General features: G+C 57.7%; 1 protein-coding gene and 1 non-coding gene across 4 annotated transcripts in view; one reads left to right on the top strand and one right to left on the bottom strand.

The window, feature by feature from the left end:
- Window positions 1–15,622, bottom strand: part of CCM2 (CCM2 scaffold protein) — a 56,875-nt gene extending 41,253 nt beyond the window's left edge. The window contains exon 1 of one of the 3 annotated variants that reach the window (XM_062179042.1): window positions 15,518–15,622. In XM_062179042.1, coding sequence (XP_062035026.1) covers window positions 15,518–15,547 — 30 coding nt within the window. In that variant the 5' untranslated portion in view covers window positions 15,548–15,622. Of the gene's footprint in view, window positions 1–2,642; window positions 2,743–15,517 lie in introns of those variants that run through there. The other 2 variants (XM_062179043.1, XM_062179041.1) reach the window with 2 other exon arrangements.
- Window positions 15,623–20,297: 4,675 nt separating this feature from the next.
- Window positions 20,298–20,430, top strand: LOC133750171 (small nucleolar RNA SNORA9). Its single transcript, XR_009864673.1, has one exon. It is a non-coding gene; the product is annotated as a small nucleolar RNA SNORA9 (small nucleolar RNA).
- The last annotated feature ends 3,597 nt before the right edge of the window (window positions 20,431–24,027 follow it).

Genomic DNA, 24,027 nt, shown 5'->3' with positions numbered 1-24,027 from the left:
CTCTAGAGAAACTAAAAAATGAACTCTTGCCCCCCCCCAAAACACTAACCTGCAGCCTAATTCTGAGTATACCACAGAACGCAGACCAAGCCCCTCCACCTGGTCTCCTGCTGGCACATTCCCTTCCAAAGCACAGTGACCACCCCCTCCCCATGGGACCCTTACAGGAACCCACACATCACAGGGCCCCCGGGGGATGCCTACATTGTTCCTATATGTACGCGTCTACGATAAAGTTTAACTGACAAATCAGACACAATAGGGGCGGCGCTGAGGCCCCGCGGGTTAAGCTGTGGCCTGCAGTGTCGGCATCCCATGTGGTCGCTGGTTCAAGCCCCGGCTGCTCTACTTCAGATCCAGCTCCCGACAAAGGCACCTGGAAAAGCAGCAGAGGGTGGGCCAAGTCCCTGGGCCCCTGGAGACCCAGAAGAAGCTCCTGGCTCCTGGCTTTGGCTTGACACAGCCCTAGCTGTTGTAGCCATCTGAGCAATGAACCAGCGGATAGATCTTTCTGTCTCTCCTCTAACTCTACCTTTCAAACAAATAAATGAATCTTTTTTAAAAAATTAGATACAGTAAGAGATTATTAACAGTAACAAATAAGAACATAGAGCAATCGTAACAGTATTCTGTTCTAAAACTGGCAGCATCAGTACTCCTGTGCCTCGGGGCCATACCAGATAGGATCTGGGTTAGCTGAACACAGTGAGACACTGTGGCCCTGGTTCCGAGGGGCCACGGTGCTGTCTCGTGACGACAGGTGGACAGCACACCCAGCTTGCACACACGGAAAAGGGTCGGTTCCTGTTCCAGGCAGGGCACAGTAAGATTTCATCCTGCTTCTCAGACGAGTGCAATCTAGAATTGATTAGTTCTGGAATTTTCCATTTAATATTTCTGGACCTGGCTGACCTCAGTGAATTTAAACTTTGGAAAGCAAAACTACAGACAAGGGTAGGGGGAAGGGATTATCGTACATACATTCTCCCACTGACCATAACCACAGTATTTAAAATAGAATTCAGGCTACAGAGGAGGCACGTGGCACAGCAAATAAAGTCCCCAAGTGGAGCCACACCCCACGGCAGAGTGCCTGGTTCCGGCCCGGCTCCTCTGCACCCAGCTCCAGCTCCCTGCTGTTGTACACGCCGGGAGGCAGCAGGCGATGCTCAAGGGCTCGGGTCCCTGCCACGCACATGGGAGACCCAGGCAGCGCTCCTGGCTCCTGGCTGGCCCAGTCCCAGCTGGCGCAGGCATCGGGAGGCTGAACCAGCAGATTCTCTCTCTCTCTCTAATAAAATAAAGTTCAACAAAAATCTAAAGAAGAAGAATTCAGACTACAGCAAGTGCTACGTGTGCCCACTGCTGTTAATGTCATGGATTCCAGTGTCCCCACTGGAGGCAACAGGCAGCTTCAAAAAGAAAAAACGTGAACAGCTCTAACTCAAAACAAATCCAGAAGGATTTGTCCTTACGTTCTTCGTCCTTACCCTGGTATCTTTTTAATGCTCGCGTGGAAACGTTGCTACCGACATCGCTGGTTTCATGACCCACAGCCTGCAAACCCCACCCACAGAACCAGCCCCCGTGGCTGCCGTCACCACCAGGTGCAGGGACCGCAGCAAGAGGGACCAGCCCTGCTCCCCAGCTCTCCGCCCTCTCTCTCCTCTGCACAGCCTCCCCTCCCCCCGTCCTCCCACCCTCACCCACCCTGCAGACCAGGCTCCCCAGCCCAGGGTACAGGGAGGAGCTGCCTGGGTACACAGCTTCAAACCCACACGCCTCCGCCTGCTGCACTTCGGTCACGGCAATCCGCGCTCTGGGCCACAGCGGCACTGAGCCCCTGCGGACGGTGAGGGAGCTCGGAGGGCGGTGTCAGCTCCCCAGGGGGTCTCCACCTGCTGGACACTGAGCCACCCCTCGCCATCAGCGACACCAAGGCAGGAGGCCACGTGCACAAACTCCACTAGCAGTGGCTTCAGTGGGAAGGTTTTCTCACGGAATATGTTTTGCTGTTTCTTCTGAGACGTAAATGTACTTTTTACTAAGGAAAAAACTTTGAAGTTCATTTTGGAAATATCCAAAATGTTCAGCAAATATCATTTTCATCTTTATACTGAAACCTTCAATAGTTTGGGATCATGCCACATGGGCAGCAATATGTTGGAACGATCACTTTCATCCTAAATTGTCATTTTTATGCTGAGAATAAAAACTGCAGGGCTGGTGTCGTGGCACAGCAGGTTAAGCGACCGCGTGAGAGGCCGGCATCACATGTGAGCACTGATCCAACTCCCAGCTGCTCCACTTCCAATCCAGCTTCCTGTTAACACACCTGGGAAGGCTGCAGAAGATGGCCCGAGTCCTTGGGCCCCTGCACCCACACGCGAGACCAGGATGGAGCTCCTGGCTCCTGGCTTCTGCCTGACTCAGCCCTGGTTGCTGTGGCCATTTGGGGACTAAGGCCATGGACGGAAGGATGGACAATCTCTCTCTTCCTCCCTCTCCGTCTCTCCCTCTGTCACTCTGCCTTTCAAATAAGCAGATATATCTTTAAAAAATAATAATAAGAGCCAGCATTGTAGCACACAGATTGCAATGCCAATATCCCACATCAGGGTGTCCACTCAAGTCCCAGTTACCTTGCCTCCAATCCAGCTCCCTGCTAATGTGCCTGGAAAGGCAGTGGAAAATGATCCAAGTGCTTGGCTTCCTGCACCCATGTAGGAGACCTGGATGGAGTTCCTGGCTCCTGGTTTTAGCCTGATCCAGGCCCAACTTCTGTAGACATTTGGAGAATGAAGAAGTAGATGGAAGATCAATCAACTGGTCACTCGTTCTCTCTCTCTCTCTCTCTCTCTCCCTCCCTCCCTCCCCACCACCTGTCTGTTGCTCTGCCTTTCAAATAAATTAATTTTTAAAAATTTCATGATACTATGGAGCACATCTGTTAGTATCTGTTAAGATTACAAATGTACATTTGCTTTCCCAGGAACTGCATTTTCAGAACTTAACCCTACAGATACATCACACAGGCCAGCGCCGCGGCTCCCTAGGCTAATCCTCCGCCTGCAGCGTCGGCACCTGGGTTCTAGTCCCGGTTGGGGCACCGGACTAGTCCCAGTCGGGGTTCCGGATTCTGTCCCGGTTGCCCCTCTTCCAGTCCAGCTATCTGCTGTGGCCCAGGAGTGCAGTGGAGGATGGCCCAAGTGCTTGGGCCCTGCACCCCATGGGAGACCAGGAGAAGCACCTGGCTCCTGGCTTCGGATCGGCACAGCGCCTGGGAGTGAACCAACGGAAGGAAGACCTTTCTCTCTGTCTCTCTCTCACTGTCTATAACTGTGTCTCTGTCTCTCTCTCACTGTCTATAACTGTGTCTCTGTCTCTCTCTCACTGTCTATAACTGTGTCTCTGTCTCTCTCTCACTGTCTATAACTGTGTCTCTGTCTCTCTCTCACTGTCTATAACTCTGTCTCTGTCTCTCTCTCACTGTCTATAACTGTGTCTCTGTCTCTCTCTCACTGTCTATAACTGTGTCTCTGTCTCTCTCTCTCACTGTCTATAACTGTGTCTCTGTCTCTCTCTCTCACTGTCTATAACTGTGTCTCTGTCTCTCTCTCTCACTGTCTATAACTGTGTCTCTGTCTCTCTCTCTCACTGTCTATAACTGTGTCTCTGTCTCTCTCTCTCACTGTCTATAACTGTGTCTCTGTTTCTCTCTCACTGTCTATAACTGTGTCTCTGTCTCTCTCTCTCACTGTCTATAACTGTGTCTCTGTCTCTCTCTCACTGTCTATAACTGTGTCTCTGTCTCTCTCTCTCACTGTCTATAACTGTGTCTCTGTCTCTCACTGTCTATAACTGTGTCTCTGTCTCTCTCTCTCACTGTCTATAACTGTGTCTCTGTCTCTCTCTCTCACTGTCTATAACTGTGTCTCTGTTTCTCTCTCACTGTCTATAACTGTGTCTCTGTCTCTCTCTCTCACTGTCTATAACTGTGTCTCTGTCTCTCTCTCACTGTCTATAACTGTGTCTCTGTCTCTCTCACTGTCTATAACTCTGTCTCTGTCTCTCTCTCTCACTGTCTATAACTGTGTCTCTGTCTCTCTCTCTCACTGTCTAAAACTGTGTCTCTGTCTCTGTCTCTCTCACTGTCTATAACTGTGTCTCTGTCTCTCTCTCTCACTGTCTATAACTGTGTCTCTGTCTCTCTCTCTCACTGTCTATAACTGTGTCTCTGTCTCTCTCTCTCACTGTCTATAACTGTGTCTCTGTCTCTCTCTCTCACTGTCTATAACTGTGTCTCTGTCTCTCTCACTGTCTATAACTCTGTCTCTGTCTCTCTCTCTCACTGTCTATAACTGTGTCTCTGTCTCTCTCTCTCACTGTCTATAACTGTGTCTCTGTCTCTCTCTCTCTCACTGTCTATAACTGTGTCTCTGTCTCTCTCTCTCACTGTCTATAACTGTGTCTCTGTCTCTCTCTCTCACTGTCTATAACTGTGTCTCTGTCTCTCTCACTGTCTATAACTGTGTCTCTGTTTCTGTCTCTCACTGTCTATAACTGTGTCTCTGTCTCTCTCTCTCACTGTCTATAACTGTGTCTCTGTCTCTCTCTCACTGTCTATAACTGTGTCTCTGTCTCTCTCTCTCACTGTCTATAACTGTGTCTCTGTCTCTCTCTCACTGTCTATAACTGTGTCTCTGTCTCTCTCTCTCACTGTCTATAACTGTGTCTCTGTCTCTCTCTCTCACTGTCTATAACTGTGTCTCTGTCTCTCTCTCACTGTCTATAACTGTGTCTCTGTCTCTCTCTCTCACTGTCTATAACTGTGTCTCTGTCTCTCTCTCTCACTGTCTATAACTGTGTCTCTGTCTCTCTCTCTCACTGTCTATAACTGTGTCTCTGTCTCTCTCTCACTGTCTATAACTGTGTCTCTGTCTCTCTCTCTCACTGTCTATAACTGTGTCTCTGTCTCTCTCTCTCACTGTCTATAACTGTGTCTCTGTCTCTCTCTCACTGTCTATAACTGTGTCTCTGTCTCTCTCTCTCACTGTCTATAACTGTGTCTCTGTCTCTCTCTCTCACTGTCTATAACTGTGTCTCTGTCTCTCTCTCTCACTGTCTATAACTGTGTCTCTGTCTCTCTCTCACTGTCTATAACTGTGTCTCTGTCTCTCTCTCTCACTGTCTATAACTGTGTCTCTGTCTCTCTCTCTCACTGTCTATAACTGTGTCTCTGTCTCTCTCTCTCACTGTCTATAACTGTGTCTCTGTCTCTCACTGTCTATAACTGTGTCTCTGTCTCTCTCTCTCACTGTCTATAACTGTGTCTCTCTCTCTCACTGTCTATAACTGTGTCTCTGTCTCTGTCTCTCACTGTCTATAACTGTGTCTCTGTCTCTCTCTCTCACTGTCTATAACTGTGTCTCTGTCTCTCTCTCTCACTGTCTATAACTGTGTCTCTGTCTCTCTCTCTCACTGTCTATAACTGTGTCTCTGTCTCTCTCTCACTGTCTATAACTGTGTCTCTGTCTCTCTCTCTCACTGTCTATAACTGTGTCTCTGTCTCTCTCTCACTGTCTATAACTGTGTCTCTGTCTCTCTCTCTCACTGTCTATAACTGTGTCTCTGTCTCTCTCTCTCACTGTCTATAACTGTGTCTCTGTCTCTCTCTCTCACTGTCTATAACTCTGTCTCTGTCTCTCTCTCACTGTCTATAACTGTGTCTCTGTCTCTCTCTCACTGTCTATAACTGTGTCTCTGTCTCTCTCTCTCTCACTGTCTATAACTGTGTCTCTGTCTCTCTCACTGTCTATAACTGTGTCTCTGTCTCTCTCTCTCACTGTCTATAACTGTGTCTCTGTCTCTCTCTCTCTCACTGTCTATAACTGTGTCTCTGTCTCTCTCACTGTCTATAACTGTGTCTCTGTCTCTCTCTCACTGTCTATAACTGTGTCTCTGTTTCTCTCACTGTCTATAACTGTGTCTCTGTCTCTCTCTCACTGTCTATAACTGTGTCTCTGTCTCTGTCTCTCACTGTCTATAACTGTGTCTCTGTCTCTCTCTCTCACTGTCTATAACTGTGTCTCTGTCTCTCACTGTCTATAACTGTGTCTCTGTCTCTCTCTCTCACTGTCTATAACTGTGTCTCTGTCTCTCTCTCTCACTGTCTATAACTGTGTCTCTGTCTCTCTCTCTCACTGTCTATAACTCTGTCTCTGTCTCTCTCTCTCACTGTCTATAACTGTGTCTCTGTCTCTCTCTCTCACTGTCTATAACTGTGTCTCTGTCTCTCTCTCTCACTGTCTATAACTGTGTCTCTGTCTCTCTCTCTCACTGTCTATAACTGTGTCTCTGTCTCTCTCTCTCACTGTCTATAACTCTGTCTCTGTCTCTCTCTCTCACTGTCTATAACTGTGTCTCTGTCTCTCTCTCACTGTCTATAACTGTGTCTCTGTCTCTCTCTCTCACTGTCTATAACTGTGTCTCTGTCTCTCTCTCTCACTGTCTATAACTGTGTCTGTCTCTCTCTCTCACTGTCTATAACTGTGTCTCTGTCTCTCTCTCTCACTGTCTATAACTGTGTCTCTGTCTCTCTCTCTCACTGTCTATAACTGTGTCTCTGTCTCTCTCTCTCACTGTCTATAACTGTGTCTCTGTCTCTCTCTCACTGTCTATAACTGTGTCTCTGTCTCTCTCTCTCACTGTCTATAACTGTGTCTCTGTCTCTCACTGTCTATAACTGTGTCTCTGTCTCTCTCTCTCACTGTCTATAACTGTGTCTCTCTCTCTCACTGTCTATAACTGTGTCTCTGTCTCTCTCTCACTGTCTATAACTGTGTCTCTGTCTCTCTCTCTCACTGTCTATAACTGTGTCTCTGTCTCTCTCTCTCACTGTCTATAACTGTGTCTCTGTCTCTCTCTCTCACTGTCTATAACTGTGTCTCTGTCTCTCTCTCTCACTGTCTATAACTGTGTCTCTGTCTCTCTCTCACTGTCTATAACTGTGTCTCTGTCTCTCTCTCTCACTGTCTATAACTGTGTCTCTGTCTCTCTCTCTCACTGTCTATAACTGTGTCTCTGTCTCTCTCACTGTCTATAACTGTGTCTCTGTCTCTCTCTCACTGTCTATAACTGTGTCTCTGTCTCTCTCTCTCACTGTCTATAACTGTGTCTCTGTCTCTCTCTCTCACTGTCTATAACTGTGTCTCTGTCTCTCTCTCACTGTCTATAACTGTGTCTCTGTCTCTCACTGTCTATAACTGTGTCTCTGTCTCTCTCTCTCACTGTCTATAACTGTGTCTCTGTCTCTCACTGTCTATAACTGTGTCTCTGTCTCTCTCTCACTGTCTATAACTGTGTCTCTGTCTCTCTCTCTCACTGTCTATAACTGTGTCTCTGTCTCTCTCTCTCACTGTCTATAACTGTGTCTCTGTCTCTCTCTCTCACTGTCTATAACTGTATCTCTGTCTCTCTCTCTCACTGTCTATAACTGTGTCTCTGTCTCTCTCTCTCACTGTCTATAACTGTGTCTCTGTCTCTCTCTCACTGTCTATAACTCTGTCTCTGTCTCTCTCTCTCTCACTGTCTAACTCTGCCTGGCAAAAAAATAAAAAATAAATAAATTTAAAAACTGCATTACACACCTGTGACAGGCTAGTGGCAGCTTAACCTGTTCAATATCTGTGAGGGTAAACTGACAACCTGGAAGTCCACACCCAGGCATCTGGCACAGTGGTCTAGCCATCACTTGGGACACCAGATCCTGTTTCAGAGTGCCTAGGCTTGAGAACCGGCTCCACTCTGACTCCAGCTTCCTGCCGACACACTCACGGAGCAGCAGGTGTCAGCTCAAGCACAAGAGTCCCTGCCGCCACGTGGGAGACCTGGACGGAGTTCCGCCTAGTGCAGGCCTGACCCTGCTTGTTGCTGGTATTTGGGAAGCGTCCCCCAGCAGAGGGCCCGGGCGCATCCCCAGCAGAGGGCCTGGGCACGTCCCCCAGCAGAGGACCCGGGCGCGTCCCCAGCAGAGGGCCCTGGCGCGTCCCCCAGCAGAGGGCCCGGGCGCGTCCCCCAGCAGAGGGCCCGGGCGCGTCCCCAGCAGAGGGCCCGGGCGCGTCCCCAGCAGAGGGCCCAGGCGCGTCCCCAGCAGAGGGCCCGGGCGCGTCCCCCAGCAGAGGGCCCAGGCGCGTCCCCAGCAGAGGGCCCGGGCGTGTCCCCAGCAGAGGGCCCGGGCGCGTCCCCCAGCACGTCCCCCAGCAGAGGGCCTGGGCACGTCCCGGGTTCACGTCTGGGAGGCAGCGGTGATGGCTCCATGACTTGGGTCCCCACCACCCATGTGCAAGACCTGATTTGAGTTCCAGGCTCTTGGTTTTGCCTGGCCTGAGCTGTTGCAGGCACCTGGGAAGTGAAGCAGCAGATGGAAGATCTCTCTCTCTGCCTGCCTTTCAGAATAAGTAAGTATTTTTAATTGTACAAAGAACAGGGAGAATAAATGGAAAGATACTGCTTACAGGTTTTTGGGCTGGTTTTTTTTTTTTTTTTTTTTTTTTTTGGACAGGCAGAGTGGATAGTGAGAGAGAGAAAGAGAGAGAAAGGTCTTCCTTTTTGCCATTGGTTCACCCTCCAATGGCCGCTGTGGCCGGCACATCGCGTTTGGGCTGTTTCTTAAAGATTTATTTATTTGAAAGACAGAGTGACAGAAAGGGAGAGAGATCTTCCATCCACTAGTTCATTCCCCAAAAGGCAGCCACAGCCAGGGCTGGGCCAGACTGAAGCCAGGAACTCCATCCAGGTCTCCCACGTGGTGGCAGGGACCCAAGGATCTGGACCACCCTCCGTAGCTTTGCTAGGCACACTGGCAGGGAGCTGGATTGGAAGCAGAGCAGCCGGGACTAGAACCAGCGTTGGTTTAATCTGCAGCCCTGCAAAGCCAGCCCCAGCTGACAGGTGATCCCTACAGGATCAGAAGCGGTGATCCCTACAGGAGAGACAGCTAAGAAGCCAACTGCAACAGGACGGAACACTAAAAACACTCAAGTAACCCAGAAGACGACCAAAACAGAACTAAGTACCAAGAAATAGAAAGCAAATAAGAGGACGGCAGAGTTAAACACAGCCTACCAATGCTACATTAAACGTAAGTGGGATTTGGTCTCTAAGGAGCAAACCAGTGAACGGGCACTCGCACGCCCTCTCAAATAAGGAAGGGAGGGAGGGAAGGAGAGGAGAGAAGGAGAGAAGGAGAGGAGAGAGGTGTCTGACCAGATGTGATGGGCGGGTGGGCTTCAGCCGCTGTGTGTCTCTGAGAACACAACCAGTGAGCCATGGGCAGTGACGCACCTGGCGGCGATGAGGGCCGCCAGCCATCCTGACTCCTGGGCACCCTCACCAAGTCACACAGGGTCACACGTGTGACCCCTAGACCTGTCCAAGGTGTCCCCTCAACAACACGTGTCCCTGCCACGGAAACCAGCCCAGGCCTGAGCACAGAGCTGTCATCGTGGCCCACAGGCAGCAAACAAGAGTTTTGGAAAGAACTTGTGTGGAGCTGTAACCTAGAGAATACCAAGATTTACATAAATCAATGTTTTTCTATCTTTTTCCCCAAAGCTGCAAGCAACGACACAGGCGAAGTGGCAACTCCGGCCACAGGGATGCCCCACACCGAGGAGGCCAGCCACTCTGGCTTCCGGGACCCAGCTCCTGGCCCTCCCCCGGTTACAGGATATACCACCGCTAAGCTGCAGACAAAGGCCAGCCCCAGCTTCCTAGCAGCCTTGCCAAAGGGGATTACCTCCACCGCATACCCACCGCCGGCCGCCGACACAACGCAAGCGAGACGGCTACTGTGCAGGCACACGTGCGAGGACAAGGGCTGCGCTTCTGGCACAGGCGCAGGACTAGGGAGAAGGTTTCCTATTTCCACTGTCAAAAAGAAAAAGGCCAGAGGTTCAACTGACAAGTCAAATGTGAGATGTGCGCCAACAGGGACAGGAGCTCAGGACCGGGCCCACTCAGAGCCCAGGCCCAGCACGGGGATGGCCCCAGCACACAGGCGCCACTTCCCGGCCACTCTGAGGGCAGCACGGGCCATTCCACGTGCAGGCGACAGCGCAGGTGCATGGCAGCCCCCGGTGTGGCCCTAAAGCACCCAGGCCACAGGCCCTCTGCAGGAACGTTTTGTCGGTCAGCAGCGGAGGTCCAAAGTCGAGGTGTGGCAGGTGGTTTCCCTGGACGGCTGCAGGCTCTGTGTCTTCCATGTGCCCTACCACACCTCCTGTGCTCCCTCATGCCACCGTGTGTCCTCCCATGTCCTCTCCGTGTCCTCCCACACCGTCCCTGTGTCCTCCAAGTGTGCTCCCCATGTCCTCTCACACTGTGTCCTCCCTGTGTTCTCTCCATGCCCTCCATGTGTCCTCCTACACCATGTCCTCCTCACGTCTTCCCACGCCGTCCCTCGTGTGTCCTCCCACACCGCCCCTCGCGTGTCCGTGCCCCATCCCCCCTCTTACGAGGACACAGCCGTGGGAGAGCGGTGGCCACCGCGATGGTCGCCGTGCCTCCATCACCCTCTCAGGGCTCCGACTACAGACACGGTCACATCCCGAGGTCCTGAGGCCCCAGCACGTGAACTCGGGGGCCACAGCTCAGCCCAGGCAGGTGGGGTAGGAGAAGGAAGCACGTCAGAAACACGGTACACACAGTGACACCGCCAGAGGCCAGGCACGGGCCTCGGGACGCGATGCCCCCTGCATTTACATCTGAAGTTTCCCTGACAGACAGGTGAGCCATCACGGCCATCACGTCCGTGTCCTCCACCCGCGCTCCCTCGCCTGCTGCTCTGAGGTCCGGGCTCGTCCCGCACACCCGACGGCCATGGGTGGCACGGAACACCCCAGGAGCCCCCTTCTCTTCCTCGGGACTGCTGCCCGTGCCCCGGGTCCCCACAGGGAAGCGGCTGCCGCCTCCCCGCCCGTCTGCTCCACGGAGCTGTGGCATCCGCCCTCTGCCACTCTAATTTTAGGTGTGCTGCTGACTCTCAGGTGCAAGGCCCCTGCATCTCCCCACAGCTGCCAGCGTCAGAGGTTCTCGTGGAAAGGGGGAACTCAGATGCTGAACACGGCACTTCCAGGACTCCCTCCCAGCCGAGCGGTCCCTCGCACTGCGAGTGAGGGCGAGGAGAGGGCACGGAAGAAAGCGAAGAGCAGCCGTGCCGGTCCCCACCGTCCCCGCGGCCCCCGTCTGCAGCCTCCACGCAGCGCTGCTCAGAGCAAGGTCCGTGACAGCACCTCCCTCGGAAGCGACCTCAGCGCAGCAACCAGCGCCCACGGGCTTCCGACGCGCCTTCTGAACCTGCGTCCAGCCACAGGGGCCCGCTTCCTGGCACCGCCGGCTGGCATCCCACGTGAGCTCCGGCCCCTGCCTCCTGCTAACGTGCCTGGGAAGGCAGTGGACGACGGCCTTAACCTCTGGGCAACTGCCACTCACGCGGGAGACCCGGGAGTTCCTGGCTTCTGGCTTCAGCCTGGCCCGGTCCTGGCTGTTATGGCGATCTGAGGACTGGACCTGTGGATGGAAGATCCTCTCTCCCTACCTCTGCTTCTGTTCTGTCTCTCCCTCTGTCACTTTGCCCTCAAGAACGTAACAAAATCTTTTTGCAATAAATTACAACTACAGACTGACTCCGTGTTGACAATTAATAAGCAGGCAACCCTCCGAGCCCAGGAGGAACGAGCCTCATGTTGAGTTCTCATCCATCCACCCCCTCTCCTGAGCCAGGGTAACTCACGCTGCCACTCAGAACCACGGTGCCAACCGTGCAAGGGGACAGACACAAGGTGCAGAACCTCAAGCCCTGGGGCGGCTGACGGCTGCAGAAGCGGCTCAGCTATGAAGGTGACTTGGTTAAGTGTGGACCAGCGCTTGTTAACGGGAAAAGGAGTAAAAGCACCAGTGCGCGCTGGCCATGGTGGAGCAGCTGGCACGCCTCTAAGGCTTCCCTTCAGGGGCTGGGTACGCACAGGGAGCTAAGCCGCCAGACACAGGCTGCCAGTTCGAGTCCCGGCTGCTCCGCTTCCGGTCCAGCTCCCTGCTAATGGCCTGGAAAAAGCAACAGAAGATGGTTCAGTGTTTAGGCCCGTGCCACCCACATGGGAGACCCAGATGAAGTTCCTGGCCCCTGGCTTCAGCCTGGAGTATTGCTGCTGTTGCAGCCACCCCGGGAGTGGACCAGCAGATGGAAGATATCCACCCCTCCCGTCAAATAAATTAATTAAAGGGAAAAAAAAAGCTTCGTTTCAGGGGTTGGCGTGTTGTGCAGGGAGCCAAGCTGTTGTCTATGCAGCACCGGTTTGAGTCCCAGCTGCTCCACCTCTTACCCAGCTCCTTGCTGATGCTGGGAAAACAGCAGAAGACGGGCCCACGTGTTTGGACCAAGCCACCCACAGGAGAGACCCAGACAGAGTTCCTGACTCGTGGCATTGCCCTAGCCCGCTCTTGTTGCAGGAGTGAACCAGCTGATGGAAGATCAATGGAAAGATATCTCTCTCTCTCAAATAAATAAATGAATCTAAAAAAGTGAAAGAAAAATCCACTTAGTCTCGTGCAGACACAGGTGCAGACACACCCGCGTCCACGGGGCGGGGCAAGTGCAGGAGGCACAGCCTCCAGACTTCAAAGGCTCGGCCAGTCCAGTGCCGACAGCCGAGGGCCACGACCTAGGGAACATTTCCTCCCTGTTTCGTGTTACACACAGGAGACAGGCTAATCACACCCCTTGTTTAACTGCTGTCACTCGAATGTGCTCTCCCAGATCCACGGACTGCCGGAGCTGCTGGGAGGCGTTACCTGCCTGGTCACGGGGCTCCGCCTTCAGGGAGGGGCCGCAGAGCCCCGCCTCCTCTCACAGGCTCGCATGCTACTGTCCTCACCCCTTCTGACCTGGGGCGATGCAGCCAGAGGCCCTGGCTGGACGCTCACCCCAGCCTCCGGAACTGCAAGAAATCAATGTCCCCTCTTCATAAATCATCCAGCCCAGATACGAGACGACAGCACCAATCAGACTTCGACGCAGAGCACTTGGCGACCTCCCCTCCCTTTGTCTTCTCCAGAAATCATTACTGCACCTACAAATGCCTCAGTGCTCATATACAAGAGGTCTTGCAAAAGTTCATGGCAAACGCATCTTATGAAAAGCTATGCACAGGGGCCAACGCTGTGGCAGAGCAGGTAAAGCCACCGCCTGCAGTGCCAGCATCCCATATGGGCACCGGTTCTAGTCCCAGCTGCTCCACTTCCGATCCAGCTCTCTGCTGTGGCCTGGGAAAGCAGTAGAAGATGGCCCAAGTGCTTAGGCCCCTGCACCCACAGGGGAGACCTGGAGGAAGCTCCTGGCTCCTGGCTTCGGATCGGCACAGCTCCGGCAGTTGCAGCCATCTGGGGAGTGAACCAGTGGATGGAAGACCTCTCTCTCTCTCTCTGACTTTCAAATAAATAAATAAATCTTAAAAAAAAAAAAGAAAGAAAAGCTAGACGTAGATTTCAAAACTTTCTGCACCAAAATAAACTCTTCACCGTTTTCCACAAACTTTTTGAAGCTCACTCATCTATCAAATCAGAACTTAACATATACAAAATTAGTGATTCCCCATTAACATTTAATATCAACAGGGGTCCTTACAACCTTCAGTTTAAACAATGCAAATAAGTTGGACCAACACAAAAACATTTAACTTTATCAAGCCCAAATCACAGCTACCGATAGGTGTGACCCAAGACCTTCCAACAGGTGCAACAGAGGCCAGGACCACAAGGCTAAGGCCAAACAGCGACGTCCCGAGGCCATGATCCTCGTCTGAGTCGAGTAGAAAAACACACAGGCCCAGCTCCAGCGACACCTGTGCTTCTTCCAGGACAGGGCCACGAGGTGGGCCGTGTGCAGACACGAGCCCTAGCCTCCTGACTCAAATCAGGGCTTGCGTCTGCCAAGCCCCGGCTGCTCTGCAGACATCAGGGCAGCAGGGCACCCCCAAAGGTCACCCCTGCCCCCCAGGCCCACTGCCCTTGGTAGCCAGCAGAGTTCCCTGCCAATGCACTCAGCCCTCCAGGTGAACCAGCACTGACCCAGCTTCCACTGTGGCTCCCAGCATGCTCATCAGCGTGGTTCACAGTGGGGCCTCAACACGTATTTGCCAAACACACTACGGGCCCCTCGGAGCAGCCTGCCTGGACCACTTCTGTGCAGTCCACTCGGGGCCGCTGGTGCTCTGGCAGCTGCCTGGTTCCTGTGCCCCAAGGAAAATGGGCCACAGTGGCACAAGGCTGAGCCCCTGCTCGACAACACAAGCGTCTGAGACCCGCAAGGAGCCTGCCGGCCCACGTGTGTGCAGGTTCTGCCCTGCGTGTTTTGCATAGCTAACTTAGAGAGCTTAGACGTTCAAAGCACGGTTTTATAAAACCTCCGGACTGTAAGTTTGAGACGGGATCGCTGGCTGATTTACTGTAAGGAGAATAAAGCAGGCTCTCGGGTTCCAAGCTGGAGGGGACCGCGCTCCGAGTGGGCGAGTGTGCAGCAAGGCTGTGCCCATCCCACCAGAGCCCACGAGGTGAAGTGCGTTCAGCCACGGCCTGGATTCAACCACAAGTCCCCAGCGCGCCCGTCCGGCCTCCTGCGGGGACCAAGCTGGGACGGCGGCACAAGCCCGGGCTGAGCCAACTGACCGATGACCTCCTCCGACCGGACACCGAGAGGCACCACTCGCCTGGTCCACGGTTCAATTCTCTCTGTTTTGCTGTCTCCCTCTCCCCGCCAACGCTCAGAGCGGCCTTGGCGCTCTCTGGGGCTTTCCGGGGACCCCTGCAGGCTCGCTGCTCCCAGCAAAGCCGGCGGGGGCCTCGGAAATCCAGCCCACGCCGCTCCGGCCGGTGCCCGCGCCCAGCCTCGCTGGCCGGCGGCCCCCGGCCGTCACCACCGGGTGGGCGCCCCTTCCCCCGCGCTCGGCCCCTCCGTCAGCTGTCTCCCAGCCTTAACACCACGCGTGCGGGGACCGCACCTGAGTCGGACGGCGGGCAGGGGAGCGGCCGCACCGGACCCCGCGGAGGCCACCAGCGTCCATCCCGCACCCAACTTTGGAAAAGTGGGGCCGGACAAGGGGAGGGGGCCAGGCCCGCGTGCCGGGCGATGGAGGAGCAGCCCCTGGGAAGCCCGCGCTCCACCGGACGCGCGCGGACCCCGCACCCGCCTCCCTAAAAAGTTCTGTGCCAACTCCTCCGGCCTGCAATCAAAGCCACCCCGCACACCACGCAAACCCGAGCCTCGCCAGCACTGCCGGCCTCACGTCAGCCAGCGCACCCCACGGCGTCCGCGCGGCGACGGCGCCCGCACGAGGCCGCCGGCCGGGCCGGACCCCGGAGGGCGCGGCGCTTCCTCCCGCGGCCGCAGGCCCCCTGCCCATTGTCCCGGGCCCGCCCGCCCCACGGCCCGGGGAGCCCCGACCCCGCGCGGCCCGCTCACCTTCTTGCCCTTTTTGCCCTCCTCCTCCATGTCGCCGCGTGCGGCCCCCGCGGCCCGCCCGGCCCGCCCCGGGAGCCCCGCCGCCAGGGCCACTACATGCTCGCCCTGGGCCCGCCGCCCCGCGCTCCCGGCGCCGCCCGCCCGCAGTCCCCGCCCCGGCCGCGCCCCGCACCCGCACTTCCGGGCCCAGGGTGCCGCCCCGCCCGCGCAGGCCCCGCCCCAAGCAGGGAGGCCCCGCCCACAGCCGCCGCGCGCTCGCACTTCCGGGCTTCTGCGCACCGCCCCGCGGCCAGGCCCCGCCCCTTCGAGGAGGAAGCCGCGCCGAGGCCCCGCCCATTGGCCCTGGCCCCGCCCCCTCAGGGCGGCTGAGCGTGACCCCGGTCACCCGGCGCCCCCCGGGAGGACCCCGGGCACCTCCGCCCTGCCAGGGCCTTCCAGCGAGCCTGTCCAGCCGGCCACCCGCCCCGTGCCCTCAGGGAGGGCGAGTGGCTGGCCCCGCCCCCACCCCGCCCTGCGCGCCTCAGGGCCACGGTGGCGCGCGCGGGAGCTGCTCCAACTTTTCAATTCTGCCGCCTCCGCCCGCGCGGCCCGCGGCGCGCCGGGAAGGCGGGGCTCAGGCGGGGCGGGGCCTGGCCGGGGGCGGGGCTCGGTGGGGCGGGGCCTGGCCGGGGGCGGGGCCCCTGCTCCGTCTCTCCTGGGTCCCGCGGACTCTCTCGGCTCCTCCCGGTTCCCAGACCCCTGGGGAAGCAGGACGTGCGGGCGGGGCCCCCAAGAGCCCCGCGTATTGGAGCCCCAGCCGCGGTGGGACTGTGCTCAGCCCGTGGCGTTCGCATCGCGTCCGCGTTCCCCGCTCCCGGGGGACAGGCCCGAGGGGCAGCCTCCCCAGGAAGGCACCTGCGGCGCACACCTGCCGGCGCCCCTGCGGAGCAAGCTGGCCGCGGGGAGGTTTCGCAGCCCGGCACCCTGGGGGCCGGTTTCCCGCAAGTTCTGCTGGCACTGCCTGGTGGAGTGGGGGGCTTCTCCCTTGGGAACCGTGGCTGCGCCCTGAGTCTGCTATCCTTGGTCTCTTTACCCCCTGGGATCCTGGCCCCTGTCAGTAGTCCTTGCATTCAGTCTTTGCTGTACTGGTCTGCCCCGGTCGGGCCCTATTCGGTCCGGTTACTTAAGAGCCGGCCTCCAGCGCTTCCCCGGGGCAGACAGAGCAGCTTCCCACATCCCGACACCAGGGCGGCGCACTGGGGCCTCACCACCCCCACCATCCCCAGGACAGCGGCCTGCATGCAGAGCCGCCCACAGCATTGCTTCGGGAATGCGCTGGGATTTCTCTGGTTGAGCCCACGCTGGGAGCAGGGACAAAATGAGCAGGAGCGTCCTAGGATTCCTGTTTAGCCTCCTTGATGGTCACTGGACCCAGCGCCTGGCTGCCCACCAGTCTGACTTTCAGCAGGCTGGCGGCCCAGGCTGGTGACTGTGGGCCGGCACCGGTGTCCAGGACACGTGGCTGTGGGTGTGGATCTGAGTCCTAGTTGTGTAAGTGGTCTGGCTCTCGTAAGACCACCGCAACGGTAACAGAAAACAGTCACACCTCAGAGTGTCCAGCAGTCCACTTCCGAGGGCCACTGCTTTCCCACCAGTAAGCCCCCCAGCCTGCTTGGTGGCTCCAAGCTCTCGAGCCACCGAGCCACCGAGCCACCGTCACCGGGCTGTCTATGGTACACCGGCTCTGCTGTGTTCAGTGATGGAAACGCCCGGAGGCCCGGCTCAGAGCACGCCCCGCGGGAACTGTCCGCGTCTCAGACAGCCCTCGCTCCCTCCCTCCCCTCTTCGGAATCATTCAGAACCAGCCCAAGCCTGGCTCAGCAGTGCCAGCGTTGCTGGACTCCTGGCAAACGTGGCTTCTTGGGCTTCGCCTCCCAGCGCAGTGCCTCCTCCTCCCCGCCGCCTGCACTCCGTGTCGGAGATGCTGCAGGCAACCACACCTGGGACAGCTCCGCTGAAGGCAAGGACAGTGTGGGACCCCTCCTGGCACCACGGAGCTCTGAGGCACTGGTGCTCAGCTGGCCAGACTGAGGTGGGTGGGCACCAGCAACACCGCCTGGACACAGCCGCACACAGATGCTCCCCAGCCTCACCCTCTGTTCTGGAAACCTCTGAACTCTGGAAACTTACCCTTACCTGGCCCATTCAGTGTTCCCAGACTTGCATTTTTGCCAGGTTCCAACCAGTTTTTAAGGGTATGTTTCATTTGCTTATTTAACCCCCACCCCCCCCCCCCCGTCTGCTGGTTCACTCTCCTAGTGCCTGCAACAGCCATCACTAAACCAGGAGCCAGGAGCTCCATCCAGGTCTCCCACATGGGTGGCAGGGACCCAACCACTTAAGCCATCACTTCTTGCCTCCCAGGGTGCACACTTGCAGGAAGCTGGACTCTGAGCAGAGCCAGGCCTGGAGCCCAGGTGCTGTGAGATAGGGTGCAGGCACCCCAGACAGCAGCTTAACCCACTGTGCCGAAGGCCTGCCCACCCCACACTGGTTTCTTAAAGAGCAAATCTTCTCTGCTCCCTGGCTGTTTTTTCCTTCCTGTTCCTTTCTGCCATCTGGCCCTGACAGCCCATCCCCCACCTCCCTCCTAGGAGAACCAAAGGGCTCGCAAGCAACTAACTGGGCGTCTGCATTACCCTCGGGCACGCGCCATCCAACTGCTGCACCCGAGACAAATCTGTGCCGTCTTCCCACTGCCGAAGGAGGGAATTCTGAATGAACTGACGATATCCCAGTTCCGAGCCTGTGGATTTGGAAGGAACAAACAAGTTCTGGCTCTTAGTGACGTCCCGCCAGCCTGCGTGGCCCCCAACAGGGGCGTCCCGGGAGCCCCACTTGGACAGCTCCTTGGCTCTATTCTTCCAGGGCCAGACTGCGGGTTTCCTCTCCTGGTCCACATAGGCCACCCTAAAATATGAGGAAGAAACCAGGACGGGCCACCCCAGAATATGCCTAATTTGCATCAAGTATTATTTTGAGAACCAAAAGCTACAAAAACAGTATAAGCTACCCTTTTGGAAGGAAAATTTATATTTATAAAATAAGTCCCCATTTGTAAGGGGGTCTCCCTTTGTGATCGTAAATCACTTGAGACCCTCGGGCCTGCATGGAGGGGCACAGAGGGAACCTGCTCCACAGGGGCTCCCCTGGTGACCTGCGCCCCCCCTCCCTTCTTTTTCAGATGAAGATGGCATGGAAGCCTGAACCCCAAGGCACCTCTTGCACGCTCACTGCCTTGGGGAGCTAAGCTGCTGCGGTTCTTCTCTTGTTAACTATCTTTTTCAGGGGGCCCCTAACCAAGAACTTCCCAGGGAAGAGGGAAAAGGCTTCCCTTCTCCCCGGCGCATGCCGCTTGGCCTGGAAGCTCTTGGGTGCTGACGTGTGGCTTTGTAGAAGGTTCCTTCCAGTATCCTGGTACGTAAACACTGCTGGCACCAGTCTCGTAGCTTCTAGCAAAACCGCAGCTGAACCTTGTATACGTGTTTCTGGCCTAGCATACTTTTTAATATTGGATAAGCAAGTGTCTCCCGTCTCTCGTGGGCTTTCTGGTTATCTGTGTTGAAAAGCTCCTAAGATCCTGTATTTGGAAGGCAGAGTTGGGGGGGGTCAGCCTCCCATCTGCTGGTTCTGTCCTCATGGCTGAAGCCCCACGCGCGCCCCCCACCGCGGGTGACAGCACTTGAGCCCCCCCTGCTGCCTTCGCGGTGCACTCCGCAGGGAGGTGGGCTTGGGCACGGGGCTGCGACTGGAGCCAGGCACTGTGACAGGCCACGCGGTGCCCCACGCGAGTCGTGCGAACGCCGGCCCCGGCGACCTGACACCGTGGCTGAACGGCTCGACACTCAAAGCTGGAGCTCCAAGCACGGCTCTGCGCGGGGCCTTCCCGCCAGGTGCACGCGGGGCCCGGCGGGAAACCACAGTCCCGAGCACGCACTGCCTCTCCCGCGGCCGGGTCTCCCGCTCGCCAGTCACTGAAGGCCCACACAGCGCGGCGGAATCCCCACCAAGGGCAGGCGCGCAGGCGCACAGCGCACCGAGTCCCGCGCGGCTCCGCGCGCCGAGGACACGCCCCGCGGGCGCGCTGACGTCATCTACAGAGGCGCGGTCACGTGACCCGCGGCGTCAGGGCGGGGCTACGCCGTGGCGTCAGCGGTGGTGGCGCGGGTGGTACGGCCATGGCGAGCTGTCGCGGCGCTTTCCTTATCCGCTGCCATCGAGGGTCGCAGGCGGTTTCCGCCGGTCCCGGGCCAAGAAGGTAGGAGTTGGGGGGCTCGGGAGTCGGTGACGGGCGGCCGGGCCGCGGCGGAGAGGCGTGGGCGGCGTTCGGAGCCCGGCCTTGCCCGCGCGCTGAGGCCGTTCCCGGCGGAGGCCTGGGGCTTCGGGGCGACTGCCCCTGCCTCGGAGGGCCCGGCGCGCAAGAGAGGTGGCCCCGCGTGACCTCGTGACCTGGAGGGGCCCGCGTGGGCGCTGCGGTAGGGGAGTTCCGGTGTCCGGAGGCGCAGGCCGGGCCTGGCCGCGCGCGTTCCTCCGCAGGCTGCAGCCGCGGGCAGGTGCGCGGCCCCGGCAGGCGAGAGGGCTGACCGCCGGCACGATGCCCCGGGGAGTCGCCTGGGGTCGTCCCTTCGAGAGGCTGCCCCCGGCTCGGCCACAGCGCCTCTTGGCTGAGGGTCTCTGCACCTGGGTCCGCTCCTGGTGCCCAGGGAGGCGTCCGGCCCCAGGCCCGGGCGGGCGGGCGGGCCCGCAAGCCTCCAGCGTGCCTGGGCCTGCCGTGGCCCTGTGCATTCCTGCAGTGCTTGCCAGAGCAGTGTCGAAACGGTTTGAGGCCTTGCCCTGCTGCCTCCAGAGCAAGGTTATAGAACTTTCAGACAGCTGCCGGCGCCCGCCCGGATCCGACGGGCCGGGTGCTGTGTAGACACGCACGTGGAGCGACGTGAAAACTGAGTAGAACTTGCAGTCCGCACCGGCCACGTGTCGGGTCCCCGGTGGCCACGTGGCCGTGCACGTGAGGGCTCTAGGCTCAGTACACTTTATCCTTAAACAGCTTTCCAAGCTTGGGGACTGAGCCAGAGTAAGGGGAGGCCGGGCCCGGGCGACCGGTGCTGCAGGTTCCCGCAGGAGGAGCTACTGGGGGCCGGGGACAGCGCCTGGGGGGCTCTTGTTTTGTGCCCAGAGTGAACTCACCATGAGGCGTTCTAGGCCCAGCACAGATGGGGAGCCCAGGGGCAGAATCGGGTGCTGAGGGCTCACTGGCCGAGGTTTGAGCCAGGCTTGGGCTGGAGGGAGACGCCCTCTTGTTCTTGGTGGGAGGGGTCACCTCTTCTCGGGGTCAAGGCTTCCAGCTGACCGTCTGTCTCTTCAGTCCAGGAACAGCCTCCGAACGCCCCAGGCCTGCTGTGGGGAGACGCTTCCCCGTGAGTCTCGCGTTCCTGTGGCCTTGAGAGTGGGGTGCCGGCTGCCCTTGGCCCCGGGGGTCTTTGCAGCAGACAGCCTTGGAATGGAGGAGGTATTGCCGTCCCCCTAAGCAGAGGCAGCCTGCTTCCGGCTGGCCTTGCAGCTCCCTGGAGGGGCGGGCCTTGCCGGGCAGTCGGCGGTGGTGGTGCTCTGGCCGCTTTTTGTCTCTAATCAGAGGTCCACGTTTCCCAGCAGCATCCAGAAAGCCACAGGCTACTTTGTTAGCCACAAGGAGAGGCGTCGGAGATGCCCACGGTCCCTGGCAGCGGCGCTGCTGCATCACTGCCCCAGCGCCTGGCGTGAGCCACATCGGCCGACGATCCCAGGATGCCAGAGCCGGAGGAGACCTGGGAAACGGTCCCCTCGGCGGCTGTCCGGCCGACCCGGGGAGCCTGTGCTCGGTGAGGACAGGGAGGGTGTGGCCAGCAAGTCCCCTCACTTCTGTCGGGGTTCTGTGCTGAGTGCCCGGGTCACCTGCTAAGAGAAGGTCCTGGGGGGGTTGCCGGCCCCGAGCTCAGGAGACTGCTTTGGGACAGACGGGGCTTGGGGTCTGGGTTCCTGGGAGGGCGTGGGGCTGCCTTGGGGTTGGGTTTGTCTGCAGTCTCTCCTCCAGAATCTGCTTCGGCTGGGGTGCTCTGGGCTGTGGCTCAGGGATTTAGGTGTGGTTCTCACCTGCACAGGTCCCAGGAGGCGGTCATCGCCGGCCGTGTGTGTGGTGTCGCCGTGTCTTCACAGCAGGCTCTGTGGTGTGTCTCATCTGCGTCTCCTGTCATGCAGTGGGACCAAGGCCTCCCATGCGAGCACCTGGTGAGCAGGTTCGCGGTCTCGGTTGTTCCCTTCCCGGGGTCAGCGGTGTGGCCCCTGGCCTGGGCTGCCCGGCTGACAAAACTTCTCTAACCCTAGGTGCAGCTGCCGCGGTCTCGGCTTCCAGAATGAGGCGCCTGTCTGTGCACCCAGAGCCACGCCCCCTGTGTCTCGGTGAAAAACAAGGAATACTTAATAAATATAAAATAAAAGCACGGTGCGGTCCAGCCTGTGTTTCTTTTTTCCACGTGTTGGAGGCAAAGACAAGAAAGCTCACCCTTAAATTTTTGTTTATTAGAGAGAGTGCTTGCTTCGTCTGCTGGTTCACTCCCCAGGTGCCCACAGCGGGGTTTGCTTGGGCTGAAGCCGGGAGCCAAGAACTCAGTTCCGGTCTCCCAAGTGGGTGGGTGGTGGGCACCGCTGCTTCCCAGGGTCTGCTGGGGCCTGGAGCAGGCACAGGCACTATGATACGGGATGTGGGCTTCCTGACCACCAGGCCACACAGCACACACGGCCCACCCTCGCAGGTGCCGGCCAAGGCCAAGGGAGCCCCCACTGTTTGCAGACTGCTCAGGTTACCTCCTGTGGATACCGAGGCCGGCCATGGCTGAAGGCAGAACTGTGCAGTGGGGCCCAGAGGCACTCCCCAGGCCTGCCCCGAGTGCAGGACACTTCGTGTTCCATGTGAGGGACTGGTCCCCATCCGCGCGGGGCTGCCTGCAGTGGTGGCGATGTCACAGCTGGTGTGACCAGGTGTCCCTGTGGTGTGGGGGGCTGCAGCAGGACTCGGCGCTGCCCACTGCTGAGGACACAAGCAGCTGTACCCAGGTGGGGAACAGGAGCTGGCATCAGCCACATCCCAATTCCAGGAGCTGGGAGGCTCAGGCAGCTGCGTGGCTGTGAGGGGGCCACCAGGGGTACAGGCCACCTGCATGGGGCCAGTGCTTACAACCAGCGCTGCAATGTGTCAGAGGAGGTAGAGTTACAGAGGGAGAGACAGCCTTCCATCTGCTGGTTCATTCCCGATGGCTGCCAGTGCTGGGCCAGGCCACAGCCATAGCATTCATGTGGGTGCAGGGGCCCAATCGCCTGGCCCATCTTTCACTGCTTTTGCCCGGCTGTTAGCAGGGAGCTGGATTGGAGCTGGAGCAGCCAAGTCACAAACCAGCCCTTGTGGGATGCCAGTGTCAGTTGGTGGCTTAACACCATGCCATAATGCTGAGCCCCCAAAGTAAATCCTTAGCTGTAGCTGGGCTACATAGAGGGGTGAGCAGAAGGGACCATTTTCTGGGTGGTTCCATCAGCGGGGGTACAGGCTGAGCCCCACGGAGGCTCACAAGTGAGACTGCAGCCCCCAGCAGGCTGAGTGGGCGGTGCCCTCCGCGCTGTCCTTGCCCCCCCCCCCGCCGCCTCCTCCAGCCGTTTGCCCTGCCAGTGGGCCCCTGCCAGGAGCATGTCCGGGGAAGGGGCTCTGGGAGCCAGGTGTCCCTCAGGACCTGAGTGAGCCGCTGGGCAGTGTGAGTGTGCAGAGCCAGGAAGGAGCTCCATTGGTGTGATGTCATCTCTGGGCCTCGGTTTCCAAGGATGAGAGAGGAGAGTAACAGCTCCTGCGTGGGTCACGAGGATCGAATGAGGCAGCACGTCAGGGTGGAGGCGGCCACGGGGCTGCAGCCACACCAGGGTTCCTTTGAGTCATTAGCGCAGCCCCCCCTGCTGACTTCCTGGGGTTGGGGAAGTGAAACTATGACAAGAGGACTGAGGGTGACATTTCCCCCGGCCCTCCCTCAGCCCGGGAAACCCTCCAAAAGCACCAGGCCACGAGGCCAGGGCTGGGAAGGCCCCCGTGTCAGAGCTTGGAAAGATGGAACTCGACCAGTTGGCCCGGGAGGAGCCAGAGTGCTGGTTTCCAGAACCGAGCCTTTTCCACGCTAGAGGCGGCTGTGTGCCCAGTTCACTTTATTAGGTGCTGGGATAGCACTTCCAGTTTCGCTAGGTGTGTGTTCATTTAAGGTTTTGAGAGAAAAAAATCCACTTGCTTATCAGACAACTCAAAAGTTGGGGTTTTGCTTGTTGAAGATTTACTTTGTTATTTGAAAGGCGGAGTGACAGAAAGAGATCTTCCGTCTGCTGGTTCACTTCCCGAAAGCTGCCATGGTCAGGGCTGGGCCAGGCTGAAGCCGGGAGCACCGTGTGGTCTCCCGCGTGGGCGGCAG

This window comes from Lepus europaeus, chromosome 20, assembly GCF_033115175.1.
Source record: "Lepus europaeus isolate LE1 chromosome 20, mLepTim1.pri, whole genome shotgun sequence".
Taxonomy (NCBI): Eukaryota; Metazoa; Chordata; class Mammalia; order Lagomorpha; family Leporidae; genus Lepus; species Lepus europaeus.
The sequence above is the reverse complement of the archived record's forward strand: the minus strand, read 5'-3'. Positions and strand labels throughout refer to the sequence as shown.